We start from the raw sequence: 15,924 nt of genomic DNA, 5'->3' as shown, positions 1-15,924 counted from the left end.
ACCGCAAGATCTTAGTGTTTTTTATCTTGCCCCGCTGTGCATTATCGAACATGAAAGCAACCGACTGTTGGTCAGTGAGGAGAGTGAATCTCCTGCCGGCGAGGTAAAGCCTCCAATGTCACACAGCTTCCACTATGGCCTGGGCCTTCTTTTCGACTGAGGAGTGGCGGATTTCGGAAGCATGGAGGGGATGTGAGAAGAAGGCCATGGGCCTGCCCGTTTGGTTGAGGGTGGCCGCCAGAGCTACGTCAGACGCGTCGCTCTCGACCTGGAAGGGGAGGGACTCGTCGATGGCGTGCATCGTGGCCATTGCAATGTCCGTTTTGATGCGGCTGAAGGCCTGGCGGGCCTCTATCGACAGGGGAAAAGCTGTGGATTGGATCAGGGGACGGGCCTTGTCTGCATAGTTGGGGACTCACTGGGCGTAGTAACTGAAAAACCCTAGGCAGCGCTTCAGGGCCTTGGAGCAGTGAGGGAGGGGGAACTCCATAAGGGGGCGCATGCGTTCAGGGTCGGGGCCTATAACTCTACTTTGCACTACGTAGCCAAGGATGGCTACGCGGTCAGTGCTAAACACGCAATTATCCCTGTTGCATGTAAGGTTAAGGGTCTTTGCGGTCTGGAGGAATTTTTGGAGGTTGGTGTCGTGGTCCTGCTGGTCGTGGCCGCAGATGGTGACATTATCGAGATACGGGAATGTTGCCCGTAAACCATTCGGTCCATCTCGCACTGGAAGACCGAGACCCCGTTGGTGACACCGAAGGGAACCCTTAAGAAGTGATAGAGCCACCCATCTGCCTCGAAGGCAGTGTATTTGCGGTCACTAGTGCGGATGGGGAGCTGGTGGTAGGCGGATTTAAGATCCACCGTGGAGAAGACCTTGTAATGCGCAATCCTGTTTACCAGGTCGGAGATGCGGGGGAGAGGGTACGCGTCCAGCTGCGTAAACCTGTTGATGGTCTGACTGTAGTCGATGACCATCCTATGCTTCTCCCCGGTCTTTACCACCACTACTTGAGCTGTCCAGGGACTGTTGCTAGCTTCAATGACTCCTTCCCTCAGTAGCCTTTCAACCTCTGACCTCTTAAAGGTCCGGTCCTGGGCACTGTACCGTCTGCTCCTGGTGGCGACGGGTTTACAATCCGGGGTGAGGTTCGCAAACAGGGAAGGCGGGTCGACCTTGAAGGTCACGAGGCCGCAGACAGTGAGGGGGGGTATAGGGCCGCCGAATTTGAAAGTTAGACTTTGGAGATTACACTGGAAGTCTAAACCTAGGAGTGTGGCCGTGCAGAGGTGGGGAAGGACGTAGAGCCGGTAATTTTTGAATTCCCTTCCCTGGACTGTGAGGTTTGCTACACAAAACCCCTTTATCTCTACTCAGTGGGAACCGGAGGTCAGGGAGATTTTTTGATTAACGGGGTGGACGAGGAGAGAACAGCGCCTTACCGTGTCGGGGTGGATGAAGCTCTCCGTGCTCCCAGAGTCGATTAGGCAGGACGTCGTGTGCCCGTTGATAAATACAGTCGTTGTAGCAGTTGAGAGTTTTCGAGGTCGGGACTGATCCAGAATCACCGAGGCTAATCGCAGCAGTTAAGTGTTCTCTTTGGGCAGTGTGTGGTCAGCCGAGCTGGGGCCCTGGAGGTTCATCCAAGATGGCGGCTCCCATTGGTCGCACATGGCTGGGGCTGCACAAAATGGCGGTGCCCATCCATCTAACGTGGCGTCCGTGGGACAAGATGACGGCACCCGGGAGCCGCACGTGGCCCTGGAGTAGGAAGATGGCTGCGCCGCACGGGGACCGTGAAGAGGTTTGTGGTGGCGGTCCGCATTCACCGCCGGAGACCGCTGCAACCGCACGGGCCTGGCATACCACCAAGAAATGCCCCTTTTTACCGCATCCCTTGCAGGTGGATGCGCTGGCCGGGCAGCGCTGGCGGGGGTGCTTGGCCTGCCTGCAAAGGTAGCAGCGGGGCCCCCCAGGGTTGCCAGGCCGCCTTGCAGCGCAAGCTTGTGGGGGGATGGGGGATGTCTCGGGGTCGGCTGCGGAGGGGTTCCACGCTGCCCAGGGGGCTGCCACACGGTCGGGAACGTAAGTGTGGGCGTTTCTGGAGGCCACATCCAGGGAACCTGCGAGGGCCCGTACCTCCTTGAGACCCAGAGTGTCTTTTTCAAGCAATCGCTGGCGGATTTGGGAGGACAGCATACCTGCCACGAAAGCGTCCCAAGAGTTCAGTGTGTTCGCTCGCCGAAACTTGCGGGCAGCTGCAGTTTCTCCCCAACACCAGGAGTGCACGGTAGAATTCTTCCAGCGATTGCCCCAGGGATTTGTCGCCTTGTCACTTGCAGATGTCGGCCATAGACCTGGTTTACCGGGCGAATATAATGTCCTTTTAGCAGCTCTATTGCCGCATTGAAGTCTTCCGCTTCCTCGATGAGGGTGTAAATCTCCGGGCTCACCCTCGAGTGCAGGACTTGCATTTTCTGTTCTCCCGTGGCCGTGTTTTCGGCCGTCCCGAGATGCCCTTTAAAACACGCCAGCCAGTGCTTGAAGATTGACGCTGAGTTCACCGCGTGGGGGCTGAGTTGCAGACACTCCGGCTTGATTCGGAGCTCCATCCTTTTAAATCTAGCTTATTAAATTGATGCACGATCAATGACCACTAAAGCGAGGTTGTAGTCCAACTGAAGGCTTTAATAAGCTAGATGTTTCCCCCAGCAGCTCAGGTACAGAATGAAGGCTGCTGGGGCGGCACGGGCTCTTATACGCCGCCTAGCAGGGCGGAGCTACCATACAGCTTGACCAATAGGATGCATACAATTTCTACCAATGGTGTTCCAACATTACCAGGTACCGTAATACCTCTCCTACCACACCCTCGATGTCTGAATTATGATTGGACTGGTAGATAATAATACAAACTTGACGGGACTGACCAAGGATTGTGATGTAGACTTGGTTGGAGGTTGTGAATGCAGGGATATCTACCTCGGAGAGATTGTAACACAAACCAGATTTGTTTGTGGGATAATCTCATTTTCAAGCATCATCAAACTGGATAAAATGGAGTGAATCTTTAAGGAAGGATTGGTTATCTTGCCAAGAACATAGGCACTGTGATCCCAAGGGATCAATTATCTAAGTGGTAATAACTTCTCAGGCCTTGAAGCAGACCAGAGCAGAACATTTCCTTAATCTTTTGTCGGCCACCTTTGCCCCTTCACATACCAATTTGTTACACACATTACAGGCATTTTTGGTGTTATTTTTGTGTTCTTCATAAGCCGTGATGCCAGTTTTTTAGTAAAAGCCTAATAGGGAATTTTATTTTTCTTACCATTTTATGTGCTGGCTCAGTGTAACTTTATATTGTTTACTGTGATGCAGAACAAAGCCAGCAGTGTGGGTTCAATTCCCGTACCAGCTGAGAATTCAGAATTCTCCCTCAGTGTACCCGAACAGGGGCCGGAATGTGGCGACATAGAACATAGAACATAGAAAATACAGCACAGAACAGGCCCTTCGGCCCACGATGTTGTGCCGAACCTTTGTCCTAGATTAATCATAGATTATCATTGAATTTACAGTGCAGAAGGAGGCCATTCGGCCCTTTGAGTCTGCACCGGCTCTTGAAAAGAGCACCCTACCCAAACTCAACACCTCCACCCAACACCAAGGGCAATTTGGACATTAAGGGCAATTTATCATTGGCCAATTCACCTAACCCGCACATCTTTGGACTGTGGGAGGAAACCGGAGCACCCGGAGGAAACCCACGCAGACACGGGGAGGACGTGCAGACTCCGCACAGACAATGACCCAATCCGGAATCGAACCTGGGACCATGGAGCTGTGAAGCAATTGTGCTATGCACAATGCTACCGTGCTGCCCTTAAGAACAAATAAATCTACACTATATCATTTTACCGTAATCCATGTACCTATCCAATAGCTGCTTGAAGGTCCCTAATGTTTCCGACTCAACTACTTCCACAGGCAGTGCATTCCATGCCCCCACTACTCTCTGGGTAAAGAACCTACCTCTGATATCCCTCCTATATCTTCCACCTTTCACCTTAAATTTATGTCCCCTTGTAATGGTGTGTTTCACCCGGGGAAAAAGTCTCTGACTGTCTACTCTATCTATTCCCCTGATCATCTTATAAACCTCTATCAAGTCGCCCCTCATCCTTCTCCGCTCTAATGAGAAAAGGCCTAGCACCCTCAACCTTTCCTCGTAAGACCTACTCTCCATTCCAGGCAACATCCTGGTAAATCTTCTTTGCACCTTTTCCAGAGCTTCCACATCCTTCCTAAAATGAGGCGACCAGAACTGTACACAGTACTCCAAATGTGGCCTTACCAAAGTTTTGTACAGCTGCATCATCACCTCACGGCTCTTAAATTCAATTTAAGAGGGGCTTTTCACGGTAACTCCTTTGCAGTGTTATTGCTGATGTGTTATCTATGTTGGATTAACACGGACTGCAACTCAATGCAGTATCACTTGAAAACAGGCTTCCAATCCTGTAGATGGTTCAACACTGCTTTATTGAATTTGCCGAGTAATGTACATAGTTCGCTGTGGGTCGACACTCTATTAATCTAAGCTTGCTAACCTTGGTCTGGCTGGCCCAGACTTGCTCTGTGCCATGTGTAGTGAGTGCTGACTGTACATTGCACCCTGACTGTTGCTACAGCTATCACCAGTACGAAGGGGCCGAGCCTTCCTGCCTCGTGTGTTTTATACTGGTTTTGTACCCTGTAGTGTCCTGCCTGGTGATTGGTTGTTCTGTATTCTGTGTGGTGATTGGTTCCTGTGTGTGTCCATCACTGCCTGTCTGTATCTCATTCTGAACATGAGTGCATATTATGACAGTTGTAAGCCTACTTGTGACAATAAAGATTATTTATTTATTTAAACAAATCCGAGGAATGGGCGGGTTGTCTTGTGAGGAAAGTTTGGAGAGGTTAGGTTTGATTCCACTAGAGTTTGGAACAGTAAGTGGCAACTTGATTGAAATGTTTAAGATCCTGAGTGGTTTCGACAGGGTGGTTGTGGAGAGGATGTTTCCTCTTGTCGGAGAATTTAGAACTAGGGGGTGACTGTGGGGTCACTCATTTAAGACTGAGATGAGGAGAATTTGTTTCTCTCAGAGGGTCATGAGTCTCTGGGACTCTTCTTCAAAAGGCAGTGGAAACAAAGTCTTTGAATGTTTTAAGGCAGAGCTAGATAGATTCTTGATTAACAAGGGGTTGAAAGATTATTGGGGGTAGACAGGAAATTGGGGTTGATGTTACAGTCAGCTCAGCCATGATCTTATTGAATGGCAGAGCATGCTCGAGGGGCCGAATGGCCTATTTCTGCTCCTAATTTGTGTGTGCGGATATACACTGAGATGAAGAACAGAACAAGTAAGATGCACTTGGGATCATTCAGTCTCTTTGGATCACTTTTATTCCTCCACCCTTACAGTGCACCTTTTAACAGAAAAATAATTGTAATGGTGAAAAGCTTCTAGAAAAATTAGATTGAATTCTCTCATACTAGTTTAGATTAAGATTTGGATGCATAAGAAAAATAAAACGATCTATCTACTGTCTTACACAACTCCCACAAATCTCTCTATGAAAGTGTAAAACACTGAAATGCATGAGACTGGAGTCGTGGTAATGTCACTGGCGTAGTGAACCAGAAGCCTAGGTTTGAGGACATGGGTTCAAATCCTAGCATGGCAGCCGGTGGAATTTAAATTCACTTAATAAAGTCAATTGATTCATAAAAATCTGGAACTGAAAGCTAACCCTCAAACTATCATCAGTTGTTGAAAAAACATTGCTGGTTCACTAATGCCCTTTACGGAAGGAAAATGCCACCTTTATCAGGTCTGGCCTACATATGAATCCAGATCCCCTGCAATGGCCCAGCAAGTCATTTATCTCAAGTGTAATTAAGGATTGGTAGCAAATGCTGGCCTTGCCATTGATGCCCACATCTTATGAACAAGCTAAAAGAAGTTCAACTAAACCAATGGTAAACACAGGGTATGTCCCTTGGCTACCAGCTTTACCAAGAGACCTGGGCAATGAAAGCTAATGATTGAATAAAAATGTCAAAACATCTTATTTGTACATATTTGTTTCTCTTTTTCTCTCACCCATTAATGATTTTACTGATGTGATAATTATCTAGCTTTGTTGAAATGCTATTGTATGACAACTAACAATACACTAATTTGAAAATGTGAGATAATTTCCTGAGTACATGAGCAATTCAAACATGATTTAAATCAAAGTCATTTATAATCACTCGACTGCTTTACTTTCCCTCCTCCTAACAGATGTGAATGAATGTGTCACAGAAAATGGAGGATGCCAAGATCAATGTTGCAATACCATCGGCAGTTATTATTGCAAATGCCCAACAGGACAGAGATTGGCGACTAATGGGAAATTTTGTCAAGGTAAGTTGTCAAAGTCATGATGTAATGGCAAAGGATGGGGAGGAGATTGTAATAATTCATTGACATCAACTCCAACATCTTGAACACACCTTGTAACAATACATAGGAAGAATTTCAAAATGTAAGTTTCTACGGAAATTACATTCATCTGGTGATTCTGTGGTGTGAGCATAATATTAATGAAAACCCGCTCATCCCTGTCTACTGGTTCAGATGTTAGTGTTTTATTAATCTTCCTCAAAACATATCCACAGATTGAGATATTAACCCTGTCATTGGACTCAATATTCATCCATCCCTGCCAGCACACTATGGGCGCAATCTAACCGAATTGCAACAGAGTTCGTGTTGAGCCTGTTTAGCCAGGTGTTTACCCCGTTTAGCCAGGTGTTTACCGCTCAATGCCAAGAACGACCATGCTATCGAATGGGACTCTGTTGAAATCTGGGGCCTCAGCCGGGAACGCCCATCAAGGCCGCACTTGGTCCCATTTTCTGCACTGAGGAGTTCTGCAGAAGCCATTTTTAAATGGCACCCTGATCTTTCTCAATCCCCGGCATAACCCCCTAAAATCCAACACTACAAAGAGGTCCTGGGTGGGGGGATGGGGGCGGGGGGGCCCCGCGGGAGGCCCCCGCAACTCACCTCACCCACCTCACATGGGCAGGGCAGCCCCGGGCCCGATCCCCGGCACAGGCAGCATGTCAGCCCGGCAGTGCCAGGGTGCCACCCTTCCCGAAGGCAAACCACCCGGGGGCCTTCCGATCGCATGGGAGACTCCATCAGGCGCAGTTATGCCTTGTTTCAGTTTGTGGGGACCAGTACTGAACGGCGCTCTCCTAAGGTCTCCGGGACGAAGGAGTTATATCCCAAAGCCTCGGGTAGATCAGGCGAGCAGCATATTAGAGTGAGACTAGCTACTCACTCAAACTTGTGCATTTGCCAAGTACTGATCCTGCCCACAATGGGCGGGATCAAGGTGCAACGTCACGCGAGATCCCGTTAGATCTCGCGAGGCATTGCAAGCTGGATAAATCCCGGAAGAGGCCTCTCCTGGCATCTACTGGCCATGTCGGGCCCCCATTCGGGCGTGACGTAGCTGATAGATTGCGTCCTATGTCTACAGTGTGTATGACCCAGAGAATCCACTGCAGCACCTGACCCAGTTTACTTTGACAGCAACCTACTTCTTGTGACTTCCACAATCAAGAAGAACAAGACCATCAATGTTGTGGTAATGTCATAATCTCCAAGTCACACATCATTCTGCTTAGGATATACATTGCCATTCAACCACCATTGCTGAATCAAAACCCTGGAATTCCCAACTTAACACCATTAGACATAACCACCAAGTGTGCCGACGTTCAAGGGATGGTCAATCACCATCTCTTCGGGGCAACTAGATATGGGCATAAAAATCCATCACCCACATACCAAAACAAAAACTTCCCTTCTCTTTACACCTCAAAATTTCCACTCTTTCTCCTTAGCTCTGTCAATTTTCCCCACCAAGGATTTATCCAATTCCCTGTTGAAAATTGTGAATCTGCTTATGCCACCCTTTGAGGTAGTGCATTCTAGATCATAACCACTTGTTCCGTAAAAAATATTTTTGTTTACCTCACTTCTGCTTCTTTTATCAATTACCTTAAGCCCATGTCCTTTGGTTATTGACTATTTTGCCAGTAGAAACACATTCTCCTTATTTATTCTCTCAACACCCTTCATGGTTTTGAGTACCTGTTAAATCTCCCCTTATCCTTCTCTACTACAACAACCTCAATTCCTCAATTCTGTCCACAGAATGAAAGTTCTTCATCACTGGTTACATAGAAGATAGGAGCAGGAGGAGGACTTTTGGCCCTTCGAGCATGCTCTGCTGATTCCTTGAGGTTCTTAAGCAGCTCACCAACTTCATGAGTAGAGCTAATATGGTGGTGACAGAGGAGTAGGCAGAGAACCAAAGGAATCAGGTGTAAGCTGATCCCAGCGATTTACTTATATTTCAAATGGAACACTTTTATACTTTCTACTTCCACATCTAGAAGTTACCATCCCCAGATTAGATGTGGAAGAAGTTGGATGCAGAGTAAATCTTCCTATACCCGACCCTTCAAACCCCCTGACAAATTACCTTAGAAGTATATGTGGCTGTCTTGTAAGTTGAGAAGACACACTCAGTGACGCTGCTATGGGAGGAAGAGACAATAAAAGAGAGCAAGATGTTCTGAGCAAAGATCAAAGTCTGTTCTGAAGCAGATTGAGTTTCATGAGTAATCTTCATTCTAAAACAGTTCTTCTATTTCTTGTTCTATCAGGTAGAATTGGCAAAACTTCACTTTGCTAAAGGCTGTTAAGCTTTATGACTGACGTAAGATAGATTTTCAAGCTTTTACCCTGGTCAATTTTGGAGTGGCATGGTTCGTGCACTAATGAACTAACCTCTGATCTTTGCTCCATGGGTTTTCAGTCTCTGATTGGCAGGAAATAATTGGCCTTCCTGAAATGAGCATCTGCAGTGAAATGTTGAGTATTTTTGCAATGGATTATTTTCTCTGGAATGAAATTAACACAACATGTATGGCTTCTTCAAGCTTTAATCTGCAGCATCAGTATTATGACAATTATGGAGAACACTTCAACTTCAGAATTATCATGAGATAATCTTAATAATATAATAATCGCTTATTGTCACAAGTTGCAGCTTGTGATTTGTTTTTACTCTTTCATGGGATGTGGTGTTACTGGCACCTTTGCCCATCCAATTGTAGAAGCCGGCTAATATTAAGCTACATTGCTGTGGAGTCACATTTAGGCCATACCAGGCAAGGATGGCAGATTTTGTTTCCTTTTTAAAAAAAAAAAAAAATTATTGAGGCATTTATAGTATAAATGTTAACAGAATGAACAACCATGCACCAAAAAAAAACTCTGCCAACATGGCTTACATAAACAACACCCCAATAACAATTCCTCACCAACCTACCCCCACCTTACCCAACATCCCCTGCATTTCCTTTCCCTTGAAGGGCATTAGTGAACTAAATGGTTTTCACAGCAATCAATGTACTCGATACATTTTTGGAATTGCCACGGAGGGATATGCACCCTGTCACCAGGGCATCAGCCTGGCCCTCTGGATTACTAGACGAATGACATAACCACTACACCACTGTCTCCCCTGAGGATGTCACGAGATGTGTCATTTAGCAGGACCGGTTGATCACTGTAAGTAGGCAATGCACACATCCCTTAAACTTAAACAGACTGTAAATTGGATTCCAAAGGCGAGATTCTCTGGCCTCACCTTGACGTGTTTCTTGGCAGCAGAAGGCAAACTGCCATTGGCTAGTGGTGGCATCAATGGGATTTCCCATTGAATCCACGCCATGCCACTGGGAAACCTGCAGTGGGGTGTGTGCCTTTGGCAGGACTGGAAGATCCCGCCGGCATGAACCACCGGAAGATCTCACCCCAAATGTTTTGCAAATCAGAATGCTATTTGTTGCATTTCTCTCCCAGATTGATAACATTATAGGTTCCTTGAATTAGTATCACCCATTATCAAATGGATGGCCAAACTCGACATTCCATTATAAGCTTTTCCTGTCATACAAACGTAGTAGTACACAAGGACCTGTAACAAAAAAGACCCTTCAAACTGATCCATGTGGTCCCAAGGAATCCAAAATTATTATTTCAATCATCGGAAATGTTGTTTACATGTCGTAATTCCTGTATAAATGAGATCACAACGTTCCCATATTACTCATCTTAGTAGGAATGTGTAGCTTTAATTTTACACATCAATGACTGTAAAGTAGACGCTGCAGCTGTTAGCTTAAACCAAACAAAATTAAAGGCACTTGTGTTAAAATAATAACCATCGGGGTTTGCAATCACCAAATCTAATTCAGGCACAATACTGGCACTATCCAAAGAAATGTTGAATCACACCCCAATCTCTCTTCTTTCTGATACAACAGTAACACGCCCAGCCATTCCCCCTTCCAAGAACCCAAACCAGTGGAACCAGGGAAGGTACTCCAAGCTTCCAAGAGAATAACTAATAAGTGATGAGTTCAGGGAGCATTGCTCACGGGCAGCCAATCGCCTCCTGCAATCCTAGCTCTCAGGTAGCATTCAGGAGAAGGATTAGAATAGGTTCTCATAGAGATTGCCACACTTAATCTTAGGAAGTCCCAAAAGTGGCCATGGAGTGGCATGGTGAGGGGCCCAAATATCTGCTGGTGATTTGATTCTGCGAGAAGCGGTCTGACAGCAGTTTGAAGTGATTGTTGGTGTCTACATGGGGAATTGTTAAACAAAAAACTACTTTAAAGTAATTTCCTACCGTCAGAATTTTTAATTTAAAGAACAGCAAACTCTTCTGTGTCCAGAACTTTGAAACTTAATCAGCTGAGCCTGATGGTTACTGTGCATCACTGAACTGTGTCTTACCAATCCCAGGTGCAGCGATTTTAGATCCTTGACCACTGGTTCTCAATTTAACAAATAAGGACATTGGTAATTTGAAGTGTGGGCCACAGGCAAACGTTAGGAGTGCTAATGTTAGGAGAAAGAACACCTGATTTACTGGATTGCAGGAGGCGATTGGCTGCCCGTGAGCAATGCTCACTGAACTCATCACTTATTAGTTATTCTCTTGGAAGCTTGGAGTCCCTTCCCTGGTTCCACTGGTTTGGGTTCTTGGAAGGGGGAATGGCTGGGCGTGTTACTGTTGAATCAGGTAGTGGTCTCGGATTGAATAGATTGATACCTGGACCAGAATCTTGGATCTTGGGTCGGGACCCCAGAATTGGGGTCTGGTGTGGGTCACGGCCCATGCACTTTGTGGTAAACAGTCACCCGGCAGCATTCTCCTATGAATTGACCAATTTGTGGCCTGAGGATGGATTTGTGTCTCATTATGGATGTCAGGCTGATTCCTGAAGCTGGAGGGTCAGTAGGACGCCCTCCAGCACAGTCGAAGTTGCAGCCTGCTGTTGAAGGTAAGGCTTGGAGAGGATGCCTCCATCTCGAGGTCCCCTCCCAGCAACTTTCAAAACTTGTAAAATATGAAATGGCCTCAGCTACTGAACCGCCATTAAGGAGAGGGAACCCCTCCACAGGATGGCCTGTTGCTGCAGCTGTGGCCAGGCAGGGGGCTGAGGCTCCAAATCTGCCTGGATTGCTGGCCGGATCCCAGTTTTCTTCCAATCTGCTTCGCCAATCTAATTCCCAATGAAATTTCTAGTCAGCGTCTGACAGTAGGCTTTAATAGGGCATCAACTCCCTTTAATGCCTACCTGCCTCACACGATGGGTAGCCCTGCTGACCTTAATCTCACCTCTGGACTATGGCCGATGGCAGGATGGTGCCAGCAAATTGGTGTAAAGGACCTGAGTAGATCCTATACTTAGATCTAAATATTGAGGCAAGATGGAGGGACAGGATAATTATTTTCCTTCTTTCAGTGATCCTATAATATTCAACACTGAAGGCATCATGACCCTTTATCCTGGATGATGGTCACTAAATTGGAGAATCATGATGCAGTGCCAAATAGCATGTGAACGTTGATCATAGCCATAGAATCTATGGATCTATAGTGGGCACGAGTGAAGCTGATTTGTGCATGGGAATGTATACAGACAATATGGGATGATGTTACTGTATTATTTAATCATTGTGAATGGTCTGTAGTTATGGGACTGAGATTTATCACGACAGATACACCATTGTTCATTAATCAGATCTGACCTGAGGCAAGTCTCTAACTTCCAGCTTGTGCCTGCATTGGCAATTGGTTGTTTCTTGCAGGAGACTCTCTTAAACAGCTGACATTTGAGCTTCAGGATATGTTTCACTGCTCCCATGAGTGTGGAGAGAGCCCTTGTGTCAGTTTTACGTTTTGGCTCGTTCAGATTTACTGGGTGAACAAACTATTAAACAGTCCCTGAGTATTCCGGATTAGCTGCTGCATGCAGATTATTCAGCAACATCTTCCCAAAGGGACCAAATTATTTCCAACTGGCCTACACTTCAAACTGATTTTCCAAACATTAGGTTGTGACCCACAAAGGTTACAACCATCAGGAGCAACAGTTTGTCTGAGCTTGGATATATAATTAATTATTCAGGTCAGAAACTGCGCATATTATTGCCAACAAGCCAAGGAAGTTCCAGAGAGCAGATTCAGCAAGGGAAAGCACAGAAAACTGATTTACCAAGTGATTTGTCCAATCCTCTGCCACTTATCTGAGTTGCATTGGAAAGCGTCCTAAAATAGCAAATTATGAACATATCTACAGCAGTTGTTTCTAGATGGGTGGCACAGTGGTTAGCACTGCTGCCTCACAGTGCCAGAGACCTGGGTTCAATTCCAGCCTTGGGTGACTGTGTGGAGTTTGAACTTTCTCCCCGCGTGTGCGTGGGTTTCCTCCGGGTGCTCCAGTTTCCTCCCACGGTCCAAAAATGTGCAGTTAGGTGGATTGGCCATTCCAAATTTCCCCTTACTGTCCAAAGGTTAGGGGGGCCTAGGTAGGGTGCTCTTTCTTTTTTTATAATCTTTATTAGTGTCACAAGCAGGCTTACATCAACACGGCAAGGAAGTTCCTGTGAAAATCCCTGAGTTGCCACACACTGGCGCCTCTTCGGGTACACTGAGAGGGATATAGACCAGCATGCCAGGGAGAATTGTCATGCTATTCATCAAAGTAATGCCACAACATCTTTTATGTCCACCTGAGGGGACTAATGGGGCCTCTGTTTAATGTTGCATCCAAAACTTGACAATTCCACTATTGTAGCACTCCCTCAAAACTGCACTGCACCATTAGCCTAGATTATGTTGTTTACCTGGAGTGGATTAAGGCCTGCTACTTAGTTGTTTTTATAAATCTCACTTAATGGAAAGGAGATTTGTCCTTTTAAGAGACCATTTTGGATATGGCTGTATTATTTATCAATGCAGTTTGTCCATTTATTTGGAGCTGTGATTTTCCATTTTAGTCCTGATTTCCACTGCAGCTCCTCACAAAACCTCTGCACCAGGGAGAAAGGGAAGTGAGTTCTGAAGTGAGTTCTGATCTAAGCACAGCAGCAGTTCTGTTTCTGCACATGTTACAACCCTACAGGAGGCCCAGGGATTGCAACCGCAGACCCCCTGTGGCCTCACCTGAGTGCAATTTACCCAGATGAGGTGGGTCGGGGCTAACCCCTTCCCTACGACTGCCGGGACATAAATACCCCGGCAACGGTGTGGGGCAGGCATGGGAGACCCTTTGGGGAGAAGGAGGTGTAAATTGGGAGGAGAATAAATCAAAACTTTTCGACAGTCATCGCTTTCGATTGTCTGAGACGTTACAGCACAGCAGTTAAACTTGAAAAAAACAATCTTTGCAGAAAGTTGCTCTCTTTTGTCTCTTCGCCAAGAGTTAGCAACCTGAGATCTTGTGGCACAACAGAACAGTTGAGTACCCTTGTGGCCTTTTTCTGTGCTGTAATGTATAATGAATCTAGGAGCCATTTGGAATTGCTGTGCTGACATTTGAGATCCTATGACTACCCTCAGTGCCTTTGGCTAATAAGTGGATAGATCAGCAAGGCTTCTGGAGTATTGCATTCAGTTTTGATGTCCTTATCTGAGGAAGGATGTTCTTGCTATGGAGGTTTACCAGGCTGATTCTTGGAATGGCGGGACTGTCATATGATGAGAGACTAGGTCGGTTAGGATTATATTCATTGGAGGTTAGAAGAGCGAGGGGGAGATTCTCATAGAAACTTATAACATTCTAACATGATAACCCAGGATAGATTCAGATAGAATGTTCCTGATGGGGAGTCCAGAACTAGGGGTCATAGTTTGAGGATAAGGGGTAACCCTTTTAGGACTGACGTGAGGAGGATTTTCTTCACCCAGAGAGTGGTGAATTTATTGAATTGACTGTCAAAAAAAGTAGCTGAGGCAAAAATATTGTGTAAGTTCAAGAAGGAATTAGATATAGTTCTTGGGGCTAAAGGGATCAAGGAATATTGGGGGAAGACGGGATCAGGACAGTAAACTTGATGATCAGCCATGATCATAATCAATGGCGGATGAGGTTCGAAGAGCAGAATGGCCTCTTCCTGCTTCTATTTTCCATGTATGTTTCTCTGTCTGCTTCCATCTAATGGTTCCCAATAGAAATTGAGCACAGAATCAGCTGGTTTCTCCTGTTTTTGGCCAATATCCATACTTGCACATGTAAGGCGACCACTTAGGTGAAGTATGTGAGGGGTGGGAGGGGAGGGGGGTGCAGTACACTTCCCATAAAAGTGTACGAATGTAAGTTGGTGGTTTTGTTCGAGGATGGGAAAATATGGATGGAGGAAACTGTGCAGTAACAACAACAAACGCATACAGTGGCAAACGTCCTCGCAAATATTTCACAGACTCTGGAAAAATAAAAGCCAGTTTAACATTCGTGTTGGTGCGTGATGGCCTGTGAAAGCAACGGGCAGACAGACAGTCATCCAATGCTCCATCATTTGAGTAGATGGATTGCATCATTTTATTTGCTTTACTAATTACAGAAGGTACCAAATATTTTTCTGACCCTCCAGGCTTTGTTTTCATAAAGATAGTTTCCTTTTCCCATGTGTTGGCACTAGCTGAGTAAAAAGGTCTTCAGAGCTTTTCCTTCAGAGCTTCTGTTGCTACTCCCCCAATCTAAATAAAGACTGGAGTCAGCAGCTTTCTGGGTTTATATTTCCCTGCCATGTCTTGCTGGAATTATTTTTCCTTCATGTTTTGGCCTTGACCCTTTCTGCAGCTGTCAAGTGGGTTTACTTGTTCCGGACTTGAATCATTACTGAATTTATTATTTACTCGCGCTGTTGATTTGCACTGTGAAAGGTACACTAATGTAATATTTCAGTTACCTCAGCAGCACATTCCTGTCCTTTTGATTTTTTTTTTTTTTGTTGCTCTTTCTGTTTTGGGACAATGTCAACTGGAAGTAGTCATTATTCTTTTTGAGATTGTTATTAAGGGGCTGAAGAATTCTGTACCCATGAACCCAACAACATCTGTTACATATAAAACATATGTTCTCTTCTAACATCTCCCACGCTACAAACTGCTTTCACACGTAGCAACTGCAATAATCTGTGTGGTACACTGCTGACCTTGGATATAATGTGTTATTTACAGATTCTATATTGAAGAAAGGTCACATCGGATGCTGTGTATTCCTCACATGGTTTGGACTTCCTTCCGTAATGAGATCCCATCTTCTAAAGTACTCACCAACCAGAGATGAGATTCACCAGGATGTTGCCTGGGCTGGAGTGTTTCAGCTATGAAGAGAGTCTGGTTAGGCTGGGATTGTTTTCCTTTGAGCAGAGTAGGCTGATAGGGGCTCTGATTGAGGTGCACAAAATGCTGAGGGACAGAGATAAGGTAGACAGGAAGAA

The 15,924-nt window shown here is 45.8% G+C and overlaps 1 protein-coding gene across 3 annotated transcripts in view; it reads left to right on the top strand.

Moving 5' to 3' along the window:
- The window catches only part of LOC140389667 (uncharacterized), a 405,956-nt gene that overhangs the window by 268,545 nt on the left and 121,487 nt on the right, over positions 1–15,924 (top strand). For all 3 annotated transcript variants that reach the window (XM_072474012.1, XM_072474013.1, XM_072474011.1), the window contains exon 5: positions 6,340–6,462. In XM_072474012.1, the coding sequence (XP_072330113.1) occupies positions 6,340–6,462 (123 nt within the window). The remainder of the gene's footprint in view (positions 1–6,339; positions 6,463–15,924) is intronic.

The sequence above is a fragment of the Scyliorhinus torazame genome, chromosome 14, assembly GCF_047496885.1.
Source record: "Scyliorhinus torazame isolate Kashiwa2021f chromosome 14, sScyTor2.1, whole genome shotgun sequence".
NCBI classification, from domain to species: domain Eukaryota; kingdom Metazoa; phylum Chordata; class Chondrichthyes; order Carcharhiniformes; family Scyliorhinidae; genus Scyliorhinus; species Scyliorhinus torazame.
This window is presented reverse-complemented; position numbering and strand designations above follow the sequence as displayed.